Raw genomic sequence first — 18,666 nt, 5'->3', positions numbered from 1 at the left:
TGTGCTAAGTCCCGCCCCTCTAATGCTGACTGACCAATTTTCGAGTAGCATGGTCCAGCTCAGACCAGACACCTGTCCACCTGACATAGACTGTTATGTAGTCATTTCAGAGTGTCAGGCTGGTGGGAAATGGGAGAATATAATTGCGTGCCATTCGTCACAATTCCTTAACATCCCAGTTCATCCAGTGCAGAGCTTCACTCGCACAAAGTTCACTCACCTCGACCTTGCTCTGCATAGTTACCACCTTTTCTTTGTCATGTTTTAGTACAAATATCAAGGAAAAGGTATGTGTTTGATGTACGGCCTTTCTCTTTGGCTACAGGAACACATGAGGATTCATGGCATGTAGATGGACCGCTTACAGGACACTACCTCGTCTACTTGTGTTTCGTGTGGTGTTGTTTTTTAAAATTGGAAGAATTAAATGATCAAATTTACTGATTTGCACACATTGGAAGGCGTTTGCGTGACCTTTTAAAGTGATATGTGTTGTTTTGTAAAGTCATTTTAACAAGTGGACTATCAACGGAGTTTGATATAAAATATAAGTGGGTCTAAATACCCCCCCAAAAAAACGTATAGTGCAGGGGACATGGGCTATACACAGTTCTGTAATTCTCTTTTCCAAACAACATACACTTATTGCTGCAAACTGGCTTTTTATCTCTCTGATCTCATCTGAAAGCTTCTCATTATGTTTCTGCACTGAAAGCCTTTCATCCCATTTCATCAGCCTTCCCAACGCTCCCCACCTTAACATAATGTTCAGGCCAAACGGTTTAGATTTTGGGGTCATCAGTGTGTTTTGGAGCCCATTTTCTACATCTTGTAATTTCTCCTGCTAATGGACGCCCGAGAGTCCTAATTATTCATCTCATTCATTTCGGAACTGCCACCAAGCATCTCCTGAAATGTGTCTCAGTGCATTTTTGCATTTTATAGCTCCTTGTTTGTTTCCCCCTCCAAGTTTTAATGAGTGTTGTTTTGCATTATGCAGTACCTCCAGGCTTCAATTTGGCATCTGGGAAAGTTGGCTTGACTCCAAGACTGTGGTCACCCAGTGCTTATTACTCATTAAGCCTCGTCGGAGGGCCGAGTGGGTGCAGGCTGGGTGGGTGCTGGGTGGGAGCTGCAGTGCTTGGAGAGTGGATGTTGTTGTTGTTTTTGTCGATGTTCTAGTTACGGAAGTGAAGAGTTGAGAAAGTAAAAGAGTTAGAAAGTCTTCATGTATGCACATCATTCTCCCATTTGTTTGGCTCTAGGCTTTCTTTTTCTGTATACAATAGAGCTAAAGAATTATGAAAATTATCATTATGATCATTTCATTGGCTTCAATGAATAATTCAACGTTACATTTTGCCCAATATCAAAGCAAATAGATTTGTCATGTTAAGCTTTTGGACGACTGGCAGACGCGCTCTTTTTCTTCACGGTGGGGACAATCGTGCATGATTTGCTGCTTTTGGCCCATAATTATGCAACGCTGCCACGTGTGATCTCTTTTCCTCTGCACGTTTGGTGACATCCGTCTTCCTGCTCTGTCTCTCTGTTCCTCTGCCGGTCCTGTCTGTTTGAGACATGACAGGTCTGAGGCAAGTTTTTGGGAGGCGCTCAATGTAAGTAGGTTGCTAACCTAGCTCTGGCAAGTTCATTTTGAGATCATACTTTAGGAAAATATGCAATATGCATATTTGTAAAGACTTGGTGACTACTCCAAGGTCAGCACTGTGGGTTACGTGTTGATCAGTGATACAATCTGAAAAAGTAAGTTTAATATCCATTGAGCCCCGAATAAACAATGACATCACAGATGATGTCATTGTTTTTGAAAACCTCTGTCTCTTTCTACAGGTGTGTGTGTGTGTGTGTGTGTGTGTGTGTGTGTGTGTGTGTGTGTGTGTGTGTGTGTGTGTGTGTGTGTGTGTGTGTGAGACCTCAAATAGCCTGTTACCTAAATGCCATTAATCAGTCTCCTGTACAAAATGTGCGTGGGACAAAGTGATGTTGTGATGTTAGAATGCGTCTCATTATATGAAAAAATTGCACTTCATCTGTAATATAATAAATCCAACACGTGTGTGATGTGTGAAGGCACAGTTTGCCTTTTATATACGTCAAAGTCGCCATTGAAAATGAAAATCCTGAGAAGAAAATTCCTCGTTTCTTTGGCTGCAACTTGGTGCCAAATTGCTCTTCTTGTTTGCTGAGGGAACTTTAGAGAGTGACAGAACAAAGTGTGAGTAATTCTGCACATCTTCTGTATGGGCGCTTTTCAACTGGTTGTTATGTTCTGTTCAACACAGAAAATGACAGTGTGGAAAGCGAGAGAGAGAGAGAGACAGAGAGGTGTGATCTCAAACTTGTGTACTTGTTAAATACCAAGGAACTGGTTCGGCTGTGCTTCAATTAACAGGGCAGGAGCAGAGACGGGGAGCAAATACAGGAGAGGTGCCGTGTTGCTTATTCACCACATCGTTGCGCGCAGACAAACTGGTTCGACTGTTTTTAATACAGAGAGCGACGGAGAGGGAGAGCTGCGTGCCACACTGCCCACTCCTCTCTGGATTGACAGGTAGCAGCACATGGAAGCTCACATTAAGGGTTTCCCACAGTCGTAAAATAAAAAAGTGGTTAGTGCTACAGCAATTTGATTTTTTTAATATATTTTGGGTGTTACAAAAAAAAGTTATACAGTAGAGCCAATGTTTTTGGGCATTAGGTTATCAGGTTGTTTGTCCATCCGACACATTCTCGTGAACGTGATGTCCCAGGAACGGCACAATCTTGGACTAATCCATGGACCGTTTCGAGTTTGGTGGTCAAAGGTCACTGTGACCTGTCAAAAAGGTCACTGTGACCTCCCAAAACCTCATGTCTTTGGCCATGACTCAAGAATGCAACTTGACTTGATTGGCGGAGGCGAACCGCCACGAGGTGGGACCGGTGAGACCGGTGGGGAACATTTGTTCGTGCAACGACCTCTCGGTAGAACCCAAACTGTCAAAACACCGCTAATATCGGCTGACGTTTTGGCAGCGCACCGGTTGTTGTTGTATCGGCTTGAGTCCCGCTCGGTGTGCCTTCATGTGTGCAGTTTGAGTCGAGCTCTCGTGTCTGCCCTGTACGAACGAGCACAAGCGTCATCAACACCATCAACAGTCGTATGATGGAGTATTATATTTACATGTCAGACGTTTAGCAAAGTCATTTTCAGCTATTTATTTTTCCTTATTGACTATAGGCCAGTATTAAGTGTTCACACTATTTCAGTGAAAGTATATTTTGAACCAAAATCGAGGTGCATACCGAACTGTGAATTCTGTAACGTTTAATGTCTAATTATTCTATTGTTACATTTTTTTAAGTAAAGAATGTTTGTACAGACATTTATTTGTAAAAAAAAACAACAACAAAAAAACAATGCGCTCATGACAAAAGAGAAGAACATCTTTAAAGTAGTTTGTAATATGGTGACTGACTATGGAACCTGCGTTCAAAGTCATGAATAGCTTTTACTTATAGAAATTTCATATTATAGAATCATTAAAAAAAACTTTTTTTTTTGTATATGAAATGAATGTTGTGTGACATTTGTGTAAACATAATTACATTTTTTCAGTGTTTAGTGAAGACAGGGCTGTCAGGTTGAAACATTCCTGGTCAGGTAATGAGCCTGCAGGGCGTCTCCTGCTGTTCACTCCCAATTTAAAGCTGCTGCTGGATCAAAGTGCACCAGCACACAAGGTGACATACCACAGCTGTGAGTCATGAGCAAGGCATGCTGGGGAGGGGAGCTCCCTGATGTAACACACACACACACACACACACACACACACACACACACACACACACACACACACACACCAAACGTCCACAATAGTTTGGATTTCACCTTTGTGGATTTTTTCAGCTCTTAAATATTTGTTTAATTTTATATGTATCGTTGCCCATTGATCTATTTTCTTTGTGGTAATGCAATACCCAAACATATATATAATATAAAAAGCATCTCTATAAAATAGTATACATTAATATAATATAAAGAAAAGTGAACTATGATTTAAAAAACAAGCAAAAAATAAGGATTGTTAAAATAGCCGCACATCAGATAGGGTGGATAAACAGGGTGAAGACAGATCTAAGTAGATGACAACAAACGACGCAATGATTCATAACTTCCTGCTTCCTAAAACAACCTCATGTCACTGCACAGTGTTATTTGTTCAAACAGGGAGAGTCTGCAGTGTCTCATTTGAAAAGAATGGGACGCTCCTATGAGTTTCTCAGGGAGGAAAAGTCTCTCTTATCAGCGTAGTTGTGCTTTTACTGAATATTCGATTACATACTGAAGGAGTTCACTGTCAGACTATTCCCTCAGAAAGATTCTTTTTTTTTTCGTAACAGAAATAAACGGTAGTACTTTAAAGTGAAGCTGCACTGATCAAAAACAACATCCTGAGGACAATCCACATTTTTGTTAGTTTAGTTTTTTCGTTTTTTCCCCGTATTTTGGAGTGTATTGACCACTGCACCATCTGGCAGGGTTTCAGACATTTAATCTTGTTCCATTCAATCACTTTTGTGTGTGTTTGAGAGATAAATGGGCAGCAGAAACAAGGCCTGAAAAGAGCAGAGTCAACAAATAGGGAGAGAGAGAGAGAGCGGCAGACCTGCAGGGAGGCTCCGCCCTCGCCATACCTGCTGGCTTATCAAGGTGTGTCGGACCTGGAGACCTGCCACAGTCACCAGGCCTCACCCAGACACTCCCTGGGGTGGGAATTAGGACTCCTGTGACTTGGGTGGGGGAGTGAGAAGACTTGAACTTTCCAGATCCAATAAGGCAACCTCAGGTTGTGGTTTGTTGTTCCAACTCACTGTTAGCTTGTTTACTGAGTTTCGTTTCCAGTATTGGGACCTTAAATAGCCAGAGAGGAGGGGTTTTTTAAAGCCTAAATGTTAGAAATGATGAATGTAGTTTGTATTTGAGACACATTCTTTGTTCCTGTACTTAGTTAATCTTGTTCTCTTCTGTAGAAGTCGTGTACTCGTACCTTCATTTATAGCTGAAGAGGTTGAGTAAACTGATCAATCAGGCACGAAAACCCTGACAAGCTCTGGCCGGATATTAACCAGCCCCCCCCCCCCCCGCCCTCCCTCTCTCTCTCTCTCTCTCTCTCTCTCTCTCTCTCTCTCTCTCTCTCTCTCTCTCGCTCTCTCTCTATCTCTCTCTCTCTCTCTCTCTGCTTGTCCACTGTGGGCATTGGGGAGGTTGTAGTCAGGGTCATCTCCATGTACACAGTAGTGCCCCCCCCCCCCTCCACTAACACACACATACACAGGAACCCCCGTGTGGTCTGAGCTCAGTGAGTTTGGAGTCTGTCCGTCACCATGAGCACCTCTCTCTGTGCAGGTCCTGCAGTGAGTATTTCAGAAACCTTTTTGCAGCTCAGCAGCGATTAAATAGAACGAGAACAACCTTTTGAAAAGTTTACTGCTGACACAAAGGGCTACTTCAGTAATTTGAGCGGTTGGCTAAAGGTGGTTCCTTTTACCGTCTTAGTATTGAACAAGTTTGCTCAACTTGTCCTATTTATGGCTTTAGTGTGTGCGTGTGTGTATATATGTCTATATATATAAGTATTTGTTGTTTTTAGACAAGGCATGTTTCTACTGTTGGCCTGTGATGATGTATATGGATATTAAGCCTGTTTTTGGTCCTTTGGAAGCCATTGAACTGGATTATTTGCTGTATGAAAAAGGGGAAAAAATCATTAGTATTTAATACATCAGTAAAAAGTCCTTTGAGAACAGATTCGCCTTGTGTGTCGCCTTGACAGTATCAAACAAGTAGCCAGAGTCAAATCGTGTTGAAGCCTGTGGCACGTTTTAAAGAACAACAACAGCTATTCAGAAATCTTCAGCTCCCAGAACAAAAACTTGTATCCATAAAAGTATGCCAGCTTTCATTAAGACTTGTTTTCTGCACTTTCTTTATTTGTAATCTCTGCTATTTAAACACCCCTACGGCCTTCCATTTACAGCCTGCTGTTACAGACTTGTTTAAGGTAAACGTGGTCTGTAACAGCAGGACAAGGTCTCTGGCTTTGGAACGCTGTGCGTGAAAGTACGTTTAAATGTTTTCCTGAGGAAACCAACATTTTACTTTGGACTAAGTGATGCAGATAGCTGCATCAAGTGTGAGTACATGAATGTTTTATTTTCAAAACCTTGAACAATGTCAGGTTAGTTTACTAACCCTGTCTCATAGAATTTTACGTTTGTCTACTAATTTGTGTCAATTAAAACAAATGAGCAGCATAGAAACATCATTGAAAGGAGGCATTCATCGGGCACTGTTTTACTTCATAATGAGATTTATTCTTTTTTTAAAAGGACTTTGTTTTTTCATTTGTTGTTGTCTTACCTCCATCATCCTTTTAACAGCTAGAATTTCCACTCGCTGCTCCCTCAAACTCCTGTCAGTGCATGTAATCTTTCTCAGAGGGATTAAAACACAATGGACTTGTTTTGATTGCATTTAATCAGACAACACAGGCTCACTGTGTCATGAAAACCCAGCCCACTCATGTTGTGAATAGAGCCACTCATACTGCGAGTGAGGGAATTAATTGCCTGCTGTCCATCTGTAGTTTTTATGAATATTTATGAAGATTGATTTCCTCCTTTAAGATAAAACCCATACATAGGAGCCACCCGGGTTAGCTGCTCCAGTGCAGTCTCACAATGGCTCTCTGTGGTGGGTTTTGAACAGTGGTGGGTGGGAAGCTCCTACCAGCTCCGAGTCTGTTCAGTAGGCAGACTTGTGTTGTGGTTAACTACACCTCAGAAAAACATGGAGCATTTCTGATGCTACACTATAGAGCACTTTGACATTTCACTGCTGAAACAATTGAAAGTCTTCTCTACTTTTGCTTCAATAAAAGGAGACGTTAAGGTTATGTAGTTTTCCTTTTCGGGATTATTTTATTTTTTGGGACAAAGTCAGTCCAGCCATTAGAAATATCAGATTGTTTGGTTCTATCGCACACGTCGCTCATTTCACTTCAGATTTCAACCATGACTTCCACAGAGCGAGGTAATCCATCACAGTCAAAGCTAGCAGAGGGTCATATTTCTACATCCTACCCACCTGACAGGTGGAGATGTAAGTCTCCTCAAGACACAATGGCTCTAAAGAACAGAAACAGCACCCCTGTTGGTTCTGAAATCATTCATTTAGTAAATGATGGTTCATTTAGAGTCAAGTGGAACGTAAAACAGAGTATGCTTTAGGGGGACTTACTGTGATTGACAGGTCACTATCACAGCTTTGGGAATTGTCCATGTTTTCATCATGAAACTTAAACCTGCTAACTGTGAGCACTTTGTAATACAAACAGTAGTTCATTTCAAGCTCGGCGTAGCTGTGATGGGATAATCAGAATGTCTCAACCTCTGCTGTTTTGATGCTTTTCACCAAGGTTTTACATTTAAAATGTTTTTTGGGCAAACTTCATACAAGAATCAAAGGATTTTTTGTCAAATTTCTTTTGCTTTTGTTAAAGTTTAAATTCCAGGATATCTTTTGAATGAAAGACATTCTACAACCAAAACGGACATTTAGATTAGAGTGTATATTCACTACATGAGCAGCCAATAGGATCGGACTCCTAAAGGAGCTGCTTGTGAAATATACGGCAGGTTAACTGTATGGGGCTACTGTGATGAAAGTTGATGAAATACTCATTCTTGTCTCTTTCCCTTTTAAAGACCCCAGACTTCCAAAGAAACAGAGAGGACTATCCTGCTTCTCTTGACAAACTACGGCAGCTGATAGAAGACAAAGTTCAAGTCTTACAATCCCCCGTCACTGAGGAGCAACAGGTAAATAACGACATTACATTACTAACTCAAGTCTATGAACCTGTATTACTTTGGACTTGCCAAACGCTGAGAGTACACCAAGAAATAATTATTCAATAGGATTTGTGGTGTTGTTTATTTATTGCTTTAAAGTTAAATACATTGAAATGTGTTTGTGTGGTAAGTAGGAATTTGTAAGTCGAAACATAAGTTAAACTTAAGTAATTCAAAATATGTACTTTTTATATTCACAATGCAGGAACTCAAATCAACTCAGAAGATAGAAAAGAAACAGTACAAACATTCACTTTACGGCACACAACAACTACATAACAGCTTGAAGAGCGTTTTTGAGACATGATTGACAGCTGAAAGATGCCAATTCTAAAGACCACGTTGAAAAGTGTTCGTCAAAAACATCCGACCGCTGCTGGAACAAAAGACCTTCTGAGTCGTTCAGAACACTGAGGCATCCTTACTCACTCGCTGAAGGACTGACTCATTGATCCTGACTAAGATCTGTACAAGTTCAAACTCATGGCCTGCGACCATGACTGTGGACATCAGCAACACAACTCTGCTGTGTTTCAATAAATCCACGGCTCTGTCCGTGGTGCTGAAGCAGCAGACGGATTTGCGACTTTTTCTTGGAGTCCATGATTTGTCTTTTCATATATTGACCAGGTCATTGCATTCGTTAAGCAGAACAACGAGGGAGGTGTCACCCAAACACTTTTCCACCCATTAAGACTGGGCCTGTATTGAGCAATATACTGGGAATAAAATGGGCGATAAAACGTGTCCTGTGGGGCTCCTGAAAGTGGACAAAGACACACTGAAGTGGAGACGAGAGGTCATCTAAGACCCAAGTCCCGGTTGAGCTGAGCGGTTTAAAGTCATCATCTAGTGCGTTATAATCAATAATAAAATAAAAAGTACAGATAGGGTCCGTCTATGTTAGAGTCTTAGAAGTGTTTTACATTCTATGCATTAAGTGGGGCATCACACTGCAGCGACCAGATATAACGACATACTCTGCAAGTGGATAGTAACAGCGACATTTTCCAGGTGGACACATTTTATGGAAACGCTTTCCTTTATTCGTTAATGAATGGAATCCCTACTAATGTAACTGAAGGTGGACAGAATCGGTTTCAGAGCAGCTTCACGTAATCGGACACATGACGCCTCCAGTGAAAACAGTTAGGTGGTTATCACCAGTGGAGCAGAGCCTTCAAGTGTCATTCTGTCTTTGCTGACGTTGAAACTGACTTTATTTTCCCCCCCACCGTATGTTTTTTTAAAACACTAATCTTGGCCAGAGGGCACAGGGCTAATTGCTCAGCTCTGCCTTAACTGCTTTCCTCCTGACAGTTTTTAAAAGGGATTTGTTTTTATCGGCACTCTCTTTGTGTGTTTCTCTTGATCCTTCTCTCCATTTCTCTGCGGGTAATCTGTGTCCCTCTCTTTGCCCCATTGTTGATCTCTTTTGAAGCTGTGTTCAGAAAGCCGGCTCCACAGTGTTCCCCTTCTTTATTGAATACATTTTTCGGAAGTCTTAGGAATAAAGGCTGAACTTTTAAACATCCCCGAAGAATTCAAATAAGACCTACGTTGTTGGTTTGCCTCAGGTGACTCATGTTTGATGTCAATCCCTAAAAAAAAACCTTTTGAAATGAGTGTGATTGCTGGAAAAGATTGTTTGCTCACAGCAAATGGTTTTGTTTTAACCTCTCCAGACAGTTACATCTTGTCTTATTTGTCCTGTCTTCATAATTGAGACCAAAATCAAATTTCAATTTCCACTGCAAACTGTCCTGTCCGGTATATTCTCATGTGAGTAGTCACAAATACTGGATTTCTGCACTCTGTCATGGAAACGTGTGTGCGTGGATCTCTGGAAAAAAGTAACGCTTAAAAGGTTCTTCTTTTTGTTGTTGTCTCGTTCCTCGCTGTGATTCTCAAAGCAAATCATTGCAATGCCTGAAAATACCAACAAACATATATTTTCCACATATATAAGCTGCAATGCGGACACTAATAGTGAGGACTAAATCTCTTTCAGACTGAGTCACATGGACACAAAGTCCCCCCACACACACACACACACACACACACACACACACACACACACACACACACACACACACACACCATGGTGTTCTGCCAGAATGACTCAGTCGGTCTGTTGTCTTTCTGCCCACAGCCGCTCACTGAAGGTACTCGAGCTTACACTCACAAGCCGATGAGACGTCACGGACTCCAACTTTGTCTCTCTTGCTTTTTCCCCCCTCTTGTCTGCCTCGTCTCCTTTTCACCTCCTCGCGTCTGACTGATCTGTTGATTCACTGTCAGTGTGTCCGTCTCCCCTCGCTCTCTCCTCCTTCAGCCGGTGATTCATGGCTCTGTGCTTTACTCGACATGTTGCTACATGTGACAAATGGAGACCTCTGAGAGCTGAGGTGTCGTACGGGAGCATTGTCATATTGAACACAGGACAGACACATGTTCTGTGTGTGATGATCTATTATTTAGACTGGGGAGCCTTGAAAAATTTTATTGCCAGAACTTTTTTTTTCTTTCTAAAAGGATGTTGACGTGCTAATATGTTAGCATGATAATCATATTAGCAGCAAAGCACTATAGCCAGCCAGTCAACAGACTGACACGTAGAGACACAATCATGGGCCGTGATACTACTAATAACAATATTCTATATTTTAAACGTTGGTTTGAAATATAGAATTTTGTTATTATAAAGTTAAAAATAAATACAAAAATAAAAAACAGTGGTCGAAGAAAGCATGCATTTTGTAATCACATTTTAAGTGTAATTTAAATCATTTCTACAGATGAATACGAAACAACAAATATTTTTTATAGCTTTTTTAAAACATACGTGTTAAAATGCATAAAAATGTAATTTAAAAGAAATACGTGTCACTCATAACGCGCTGTTTAAAAAAAGAAAAGGCTTGGCCAAAGAAATACGCTTTTGAAAATGCTTGAAAATGTTGAAGCCTAAACTGTAACACAGGCTGCGTCTTCAATTCCCTTTTTGTGAGCGGTTTGGAGGAACTCGAAACCCAAGGAGGATCTCAGAGTTCGTGGAGGAACATAGAGAGAACGTGATGTTGGCCGATCTTAAGCCGTTTCGAGCTCTTTAGACGAGTAAACACACTTTAAAATCAATTCTGGAGGCTGAAGGCGGCCAGAGCAGCGTAGCTAAGACGGGAGGGATGTGGTCTCTCTTTTTGTTGTTCTTGTTAGCGGTCGAGCAGCAGAGGTTTTTGGAGAAGTTACAGCACTGCAATAGTCAATTCCACTTGAGATGAAGCCGTGTATTTATTTCTCTGCCTCCTGCTGGGTTAAGTAGGGTCATAGTTTCGCAATATGTTTCAAGAAGAAGACATTGACATTAAATGTTTGCCTTCCAGTCACTGTCACCTCATGACACCTCCAACATTGCTGCCAGAGGGTGTGTTACAGAGCTTTCTGTGAATTGTTTTTTTCTTCCTCTCAATGTCTCTGGATCAGAGTTCGCTGTGCGAGGCGAACACAAGGAGGGGAGGACTGCGGAGGTTTGTCGTTGTGAGCGAGGAGCTGACCTTTCGCCTCCAGCAGCTGCAGAGACGGACAGAGCAGGAGCTCAGCAGCATACACGCACAGTGAGTCGTCACACACACACACACACACACACACACACACACACACACACACACAGACACACACACACACACACAGACACACACACACACACACACACACACATAGACCATATTTCGCCTGGAGAATAAAATTTGGTACACACCTCCGCCGGACTCGAAGATGAACTGATCAGATTCGGTGGTCAGAGGTCAAAGGTCGAGGTCACTGAGACATCACGTCCGTCTGATTATCGCGATAACTCAGGAACGCTCTGAGCGACTTCCTTCACATCGGGCATCAACGTCCACCTGGACTCGATGAGGAATTGATTAGAATTTTGGAGGTCAAAGGTGACTTCGAGCTCACCTCTGTGAAATTGTGATGTTGACAATTTCACGCACACAGTGGCGGGCCGTGCAATTCAGACTTAGGCCTTCAATGAGTGCCGTATAGTCCACATCACGGGCGGACTGGGGGGGAAAAGTGTCCCGCGAGTTACTGTCACAGACCGACACACTCAAAACATGGCTCGTTCATACAGTCCGACCCGGGGAGCCGTTCCATCAGTATGACACAATGTGCGACAGCAGCGCTGTGTATGATTAAACACGACTACACGTAAAAAATAAGTTACATAGCCAGCATTTCACTCACCACATTTTCGTAATCCTCTGTGTGAAAGGCGTCATCAGTACACAAGCAAGTCATAATCCACCAGCAAGGTAGCTTTTTGGTTCCAGGTTGAAGCTAGAAGTTTCTACCCTTTCCTGAAACTCCTATGTGAGGAAGGCGTTGCCAGTAAATCCACTACAAAGTCTACTCCTTCAGTCATAGAGTATAAAAGAAATACAGCAAAACAAGAAAAATCTCTAACATATGTTTCAACAACTTCCTCCTTCCTTCCTACTGAGTTCAGCCAGCTAGTTTTCTGGTAGACAGAAGTCACGCTGCCCCACTGACCAATCACGGCACACGGTAATGGTCACGCTGGGCCACTGACCAATCACAGGTCCACGCCATATTGCAGCCCAGCTTCTCAAAGTAAAGATTGGATTTGTTGAAGTCCTTGACAATCAACCACAACATCAGGGATGCTGGTTGAGGGTTGAACCTGAGTTTTTTGTGAAGGACAATTTCTCGCTTGTAACTAAACGCTGGTGCTGTTTACAGATGAATACAATTGGCCTGGAACTCTTTATTTCCAAAGTGTTGGAAACATTTCCTCATAAAATATGATAGTAAAAATGTTTGGGTCCTTAGAATAAACTCGTGACTCTTAAAATATTGAAATAATATTCTATAAGCAGGGCATACAGCGTGCATACAGGGTACTGACTGTAATAGACACAAATTCACAGAATATATTTTTTAAAAATCTAAAAATAATAAAGAAATAATAAGAACAAATCTCTCTAGCTTTCATTCTCCAATCCAGGTTCTTCACATTGAACGTCCTAAATATTCCAAAACATTATATAAATGTTGCAGTTTGGCAAAACCCTTACTTCCTCTTTCTGAAAGTGGACTCTGGTCTCCATATAAATCGGGACCATGTCATGTAGTGTTTGAGCATGTTGGAGTAGGAGGCAGCCTCCGTGCTGGTTGTGGGGTTTTGTCACAGAGCTGAAACACGGATGTGGGAGTTCCACTGTATCTCATAACGGCAGCAGGTTCTGCTCTGCCGGAGAGAACAACAGGATCCTCTGTCTGTGTGTGTGTGTGTGTGTGTGTGTGTGTGTGTGTGTGTGTGTGTGTGTGTGTGTGTGTGTGCGTGTGTGCGTGCTCCAGTAAATCTCTCTTTGTGAGCCTTTGAGCTCAGATTGATTTGTTACTCTCTGTGTGTCTGTATGTACCCTTCCCAAAAGTCAGGAATGAACAAATATGTATTTTATTCTTCTACTTCCTTATTTGGTTGCATGAAGTACTGATCCGATACAGTGATCACGTTTGTCTCAGATGTAATATATGTCTCTGAGTGGAACTGTTCCAGAGCATTAAGTGATGCCAGACTGTAACTACATCTCACTGTCTGTCCGTCAACATCCCATTAGGCGTTTGCAAACTTAATTAAGACTGTTGAGAATGTTCATTACAATGCATGGATCTCATAATGACAGGCAAACCATCCTGTTTAACTCTGACTGTAGTATTGATGTAAATGTAAAACATATATATATTTATATATATATACTATACTATACTACCTAGGTGGTACTTTGGGGGTCCGGTATCTTGTTCAAGAGCATCTCAGGGGCAAACTGTGACCTCTGCAGGTACCAGTCCACTTTGTGCTTGGTCCTTCTTATCAAATAATCAACAGTGTGGCTTCCAACTATGGAGCTCTCGTTTCCCCTCCAGCATCAGTTTTGGACGTGTGAGGGATGGCGTGTCAATTTTACACTCGTTAGATGTTTTTTTTTCTTCACTAAATAAACTTCTCGTGCAGGATTTATCAGTTTTTCGGTTTACCTAAGTTACGTAGTAAAAGTAGGGTTAAATAAGTCAATGTCAACTTGGATTCACACGGAACACGAACATTGATCTCCTGTGTTTGTTTGACATGTTCAACCTGAACGACTTATAGTACGGCAGTTGCTCTGAGTGTCTAGTAATGACACAATGGATTGGAAGTCGTCTGAAGCCCGGTGCATTTCATACAGAGGACAAAGGGTGCCTCCGTGCATCGGTATCAGACGCCGAGGGGCTTTGACCAAGTGAAAGTAAGAACAGGTTAGGACGTCAGGCTTGCTAGAAAAACAGTTAGCGTGAATACGTTTGGACAGATCTGAATGTTGATGTTGAAACTTGTTTCATAAAACGTGAGAAAGTGAAAGCCACGGTTAAAATTCCGGATTTTCGTCCGGCGTGACTCGTTGACGATAAAGAGATCGGCTGCCTAACCCTGTTCGCTCCTCCTCTCTGTACTCCTGCCATGACAGGCACGTCTGGCAGACCAACACTTCCACTGGTCTCGATTCTGTAAGACGAGGCAAGATAAAACACATTCAAGGTGTGCCAGCAGCAGACACCACACACCCAGCCGCACGCACACACACACACACAAACACACACAAATGCCCACATAGTTCTGACAAATTTCCAGGGAATCTTCTTCTATTTCTCAGCAGCGTTGGTTCTCATTGCCAAGTGGTCGGCCCCCTTCACAGCTTGGATCAAAGGCCTAATGAGTGGCTTCTTCTTATACACCGTCTCGTGCATCCATCACGGTGCCCTGCCCAACATGAGATCCACTTGGCTTACTGGAAGAAGACGTCACCTTGCTTTCATTTCGCGGGGGGTTTTGCTTGGCTTTGAGGGAGGCTTGTGTGGTAATGTCGGCCCCAAAACACAGGGTTGGGCTTTGTATGGGAAAAGAGGATAGAGATGAACTCAAGCAGCTTTCACGCCAAGAACTTCTGGAACAGTTCTTCAAAACTCTGGTCTAGTTTAGTTTCTTTGTCGAGGTGATAGCGATGCCTTTTTATAGTTTTTCAACGTAGAAGTGAGAACGTAATCCCAACCAAGTCGTGCCCCTCACGGCTCTGCGGTGGAGAGCTAAAGCGAACGTAATCACACCAGGCGAGGTAGAGTGTAGGACGAAGAGCGTTACGTAAAGCACCACCATCCTCCAAGACGCAGATGAGACGGTCTGCATTATAATATACTCAGTTTGTTGTTGTTGTTTTTTCTACTCATTTGATAGTTATAGTCCATTACAGTGATTGCTTCCGGAGAAATCAAACAAAATGGCCATAATTATGTGCGTCGGTCACCCTGAACCTCTTAAGTGTATAAAAGAATTCCCATCACGTCCATCGTCCAACTTTCTCATGAATCTGTTTCATAAAAACGCATTCAGAGGAGAAGGATAGCCCAGCATGCAGTGCTCTTGAAGTGCGTTTGAACTTTGACCTTCAGCTGGTGACGAATCTGTCAGAATGTGAGGAATCGTGTCTTGTTTTTTTAAATTCTGCTACTTCCTTGAAAGGCATGTTACTTATTAAAGACACTCAAAATTGCTGATTTCATTGTGGAAAATGTGCGTACCACAATTTCCAAAAGTCATTGAAATTGACATAAATAGAAGACAAATAATTAAAAAAAAATACAGGGAAAAAAACATGATGGAACCAAATATATAGTTTCTTCTTAATCTTTGAAACACCAACTTGAGCAGCTAGGAGCTCCTTTGTGATACAAGGAGGTCTATTAGGGGGAACCGACCCTCAGCACGTAACTAAAGGAAAAATAACCCGGATTCTTTATATTTGGATTTTGACCATCATTGACAAACTGATGCTGATATTCCTGTCGAGGTTTAATGAAGTAAAACTAACCAGAATCCCACCTGCTCTGTTTAAGGCAGTACAAACCCCACAGACTCCGCAGACTGTGTGGTTTGGTTTTATGTGGTATTTTCCCAGATAGACAGAAAGAGTCTTTGGTCTGGTTACGCAAGGAGAGTTCAGCTTGTTGCCAAGACGAACGGGCAGACTGGCAGTTTGGAAATCCCCCAGGTGAACTCGGCCAACTCTCTCCTCGTCTTCAGCTTCATCTTCATCTCTAAAAGATAACATAGCGTGTTCATTCTCAGTCTTTGTTTTTATTGATTCTTTTTCACTTTCTTTTTCACTCATGGTTCATTCTGATAGTTGTGCAACAGAACAAAACTAAACATGATTCATCTTGTCTTCTATCTGTCTTCATCTCCTTCTATCTGTCTTTGCTGCTGCTCACCCTGGCAAAAGATTTCTGCTCTGCCTCACTCCCCTTGTCTTCATTTACACTCTTTTTATTCACAAGGCTGCGACTGATCTTCCTAAATCCAATATGTTGTAAAAATATCAGTACAACCAATAGTCTAAAAAACATTTAGTTCACAGTAATGATGATGATAAATATATTGGAGATGCAATTGCAACGGGCAGCAAAAAAAGAAAGAAATCAGTGTTGAAGAGCGTTGAACTTGTATTCTCTCTCCTGACCATCAGGGGGCGACACCTCTGGTTGTATAGAAGTCTATGAGAAAATGAGTCCACTTCTCTTTTGATTTATTCCCTCAGTAAACATTGTAAACATGAGTTTACGTCTCAATCTCTAGTTACAAGTGTTCTTCAATACATCATCATGTTAATTTAATAAATAATGGTCCATTTAGAGTCAAATAGACTATAAAGCTGGGTACAAAGTGATTGACGGGTTGCTACCACGGCGTTGTCGAGTCTCGATGTTATTGTGTTTTTATTTTAGAACTTTTCACAGTGTGTTTTCCATTCATGGCAGCTAATTGGAACAGTTTGGTTGCATCAAATTGTCTTACTCATCTTATGGTTGTTCTTAACTCCGCCCTTTGTGTGCTGCTCGTTGCAAAAAACACAAGATGGCGTCGGCCAAAACGCCAAAATCAAGGCTTCAAAACGTCAGTCCACAAACCAACGAGTGACGTGTATACATCGACTTCTTATATACGGTCTACAGTTTGAACTTGCAAACAGAAAAGTGTACTTATGATTGCAAAACGTGTTGACACAAACACCGTGAGGCGTGTTCATTTCCATACGCGTCGACAGCGTCACCTTTTCGCCTGAGTGGATTCCATCCATGGAAATAGGTTCTTTTTGTGCTGTAGGTGTACGCACACAGTGTATACATCCCGTGTGACCTCGACACAGTGAACATTATATATGTGATGGGCTGCAAGTGGTGAGATACATTAAAATGAATAACGCCCACACATGTTTCCACCTGCAATTATGGAGTGAAATGTGTTTGGCACATACATGCAAGCAATTATGGAGTCCTATTCACGCGTTTCTGTACGTAAGCACCTAATCAGAACACACTAACAGCTGGTTCTGCATGTGTGTGTGTGTGTGTGTGTGTGTGTGTGTGTGTGTGTGTGTGTGTGTCTCATTGGTAATTACTGTCTTTTCACACCGATGGATGGTTTTACCCGCCACCCGCAGCGTTTTAATGAAGTCATTTGATTGGTGAAGATCAATTTTTTTGATTGACAGCTGACAAAATAGCTCATTTGCACGAAGCTTCAAAGTCTTGAAATCTCCTCAAGATTCCTCTCGAGATTCTGATTTGTGTTGAACACTGAACTCAAACAAAGCAGAAACACCTCACGAGATTTCTGAACAATGGGAGCTTCGTCCAGTCGAGGAGGAACCGGTCTGTTGTACAGGTTGCCATGGTAATGATGTTTTGGTAAACCTATACCCAAACCCCAGAAAAATACAAATAATAGAAAAATAAAATATCCAGAAATGAGGGGGAAAAAGACTGAATTTGGGATAAATAAGTAAATAAAGCAGAATTAGACTTTATTACTTATTGAATACAAAAAATCCAACGTCAACATTGAACACACAAACATATTTACGCTTGTTTGCTTTTTCTTTTCTGAGATATTTCCTAAAATAAAAAGTATGAAACAATATCCGGCCCCAAAAGTTCCAATTTCGGAAAAGTCTTCCAGTCAGTAAAACATTTGATGGAAAGTCGGACAGAAGCGCTTCTGCTTATTGAAGTGAGACTCCAACCTGCTCAGAAGTGTGTGCCTTCACTGTGAAGAAGCATTTTCAGAGCAAAAAATTTTATTCCAATATTATTATCATGAAAAAAAGTCATCCCCCACTTAACTAAAATATTCTAAACTGTATATACATCTATCTTTGGGTTAGGATATCATGTTTCTTCTACACAAACAAAAAGCCAACAGCTCACCTGAAAGTTCCAGGCCGAGTGAATGTAAACCAGAGAGTTCATCAAGGCCTTTAAAGGTTTTACTTCAGATTTCCTTCTCTCAAGCACTGCAGAGTCCTTGAAAACCTCATTAAAGAGTGTTAATATATTTCCCGGAGGGCCTTTGTGTTGCCATACTCTTGTTTGTGTCGTTTTCCACTCGTTTGTCTCTCTGTCGCTTCTTCGTTGGTTCATCAAAGGCTTGAGCCTCCTCCTCTTCTTCCTCCTCAACAAAACCCTCTTCTCCGCCTCTCACCTCTCTGTTACAGAGGGTTAGTGCCTCCCAGTGGACACACGGTGAACTGCACTCTGATGCCTCACTTCACTCTTCATACATAGGGCCTTTCTATGGCTGGATTATTATTATGTAGATGCAGATATGAATAAATAAATGATTTTATT

At 41.7% G+C, this 18,666-nt stretch overlaps 1 protein-coding gene across 1 annotated transcript in view; it reads left to right on the top strand.

Annotated features, from left to right (window-relative positions):
- LOC137783869 (cingulin) overlaps nt 1-18,666 on the top strand; it is a 51,978-nt gene that overhangs the window by 11,692 nt on the left and 21,620 nt on the right. The window contains exons 3-4 of the mRNA XM_068574208.1: nt 7,774-7,887; nt 11,404-11,534. Of these exons, the coding sequence (XP_068430309.1) occupies nt 7,774-7,887; nt 11,404-11,534 (245 nt within the window). The remainder of the gene's footprint in view (nt 1-7,773; nt 7,888-11,403; nt 11,535-18,666) is intronic.

The sequence above is a fragment of the Clinocottus analis genome, unplaced genomic scaffold (genome assembly GCF_023055335.1).
Source record: "Clinocottus analis isolate CAN_PGR_092001 unplaced genomic scaffold, fCliAna1.0.p SCAF_13, whole genome shotgun sequence".
NCBI lineage: Eukaryota > Metazoa > Chordata > Actinopteri > Perciformes > Cottidae > Clinocottus > Clinocottus analis.
Note: the sequence above shows the minus strand (reverse complement) of the source record. Positions and strands in the feature narration are given on the sequence as shown.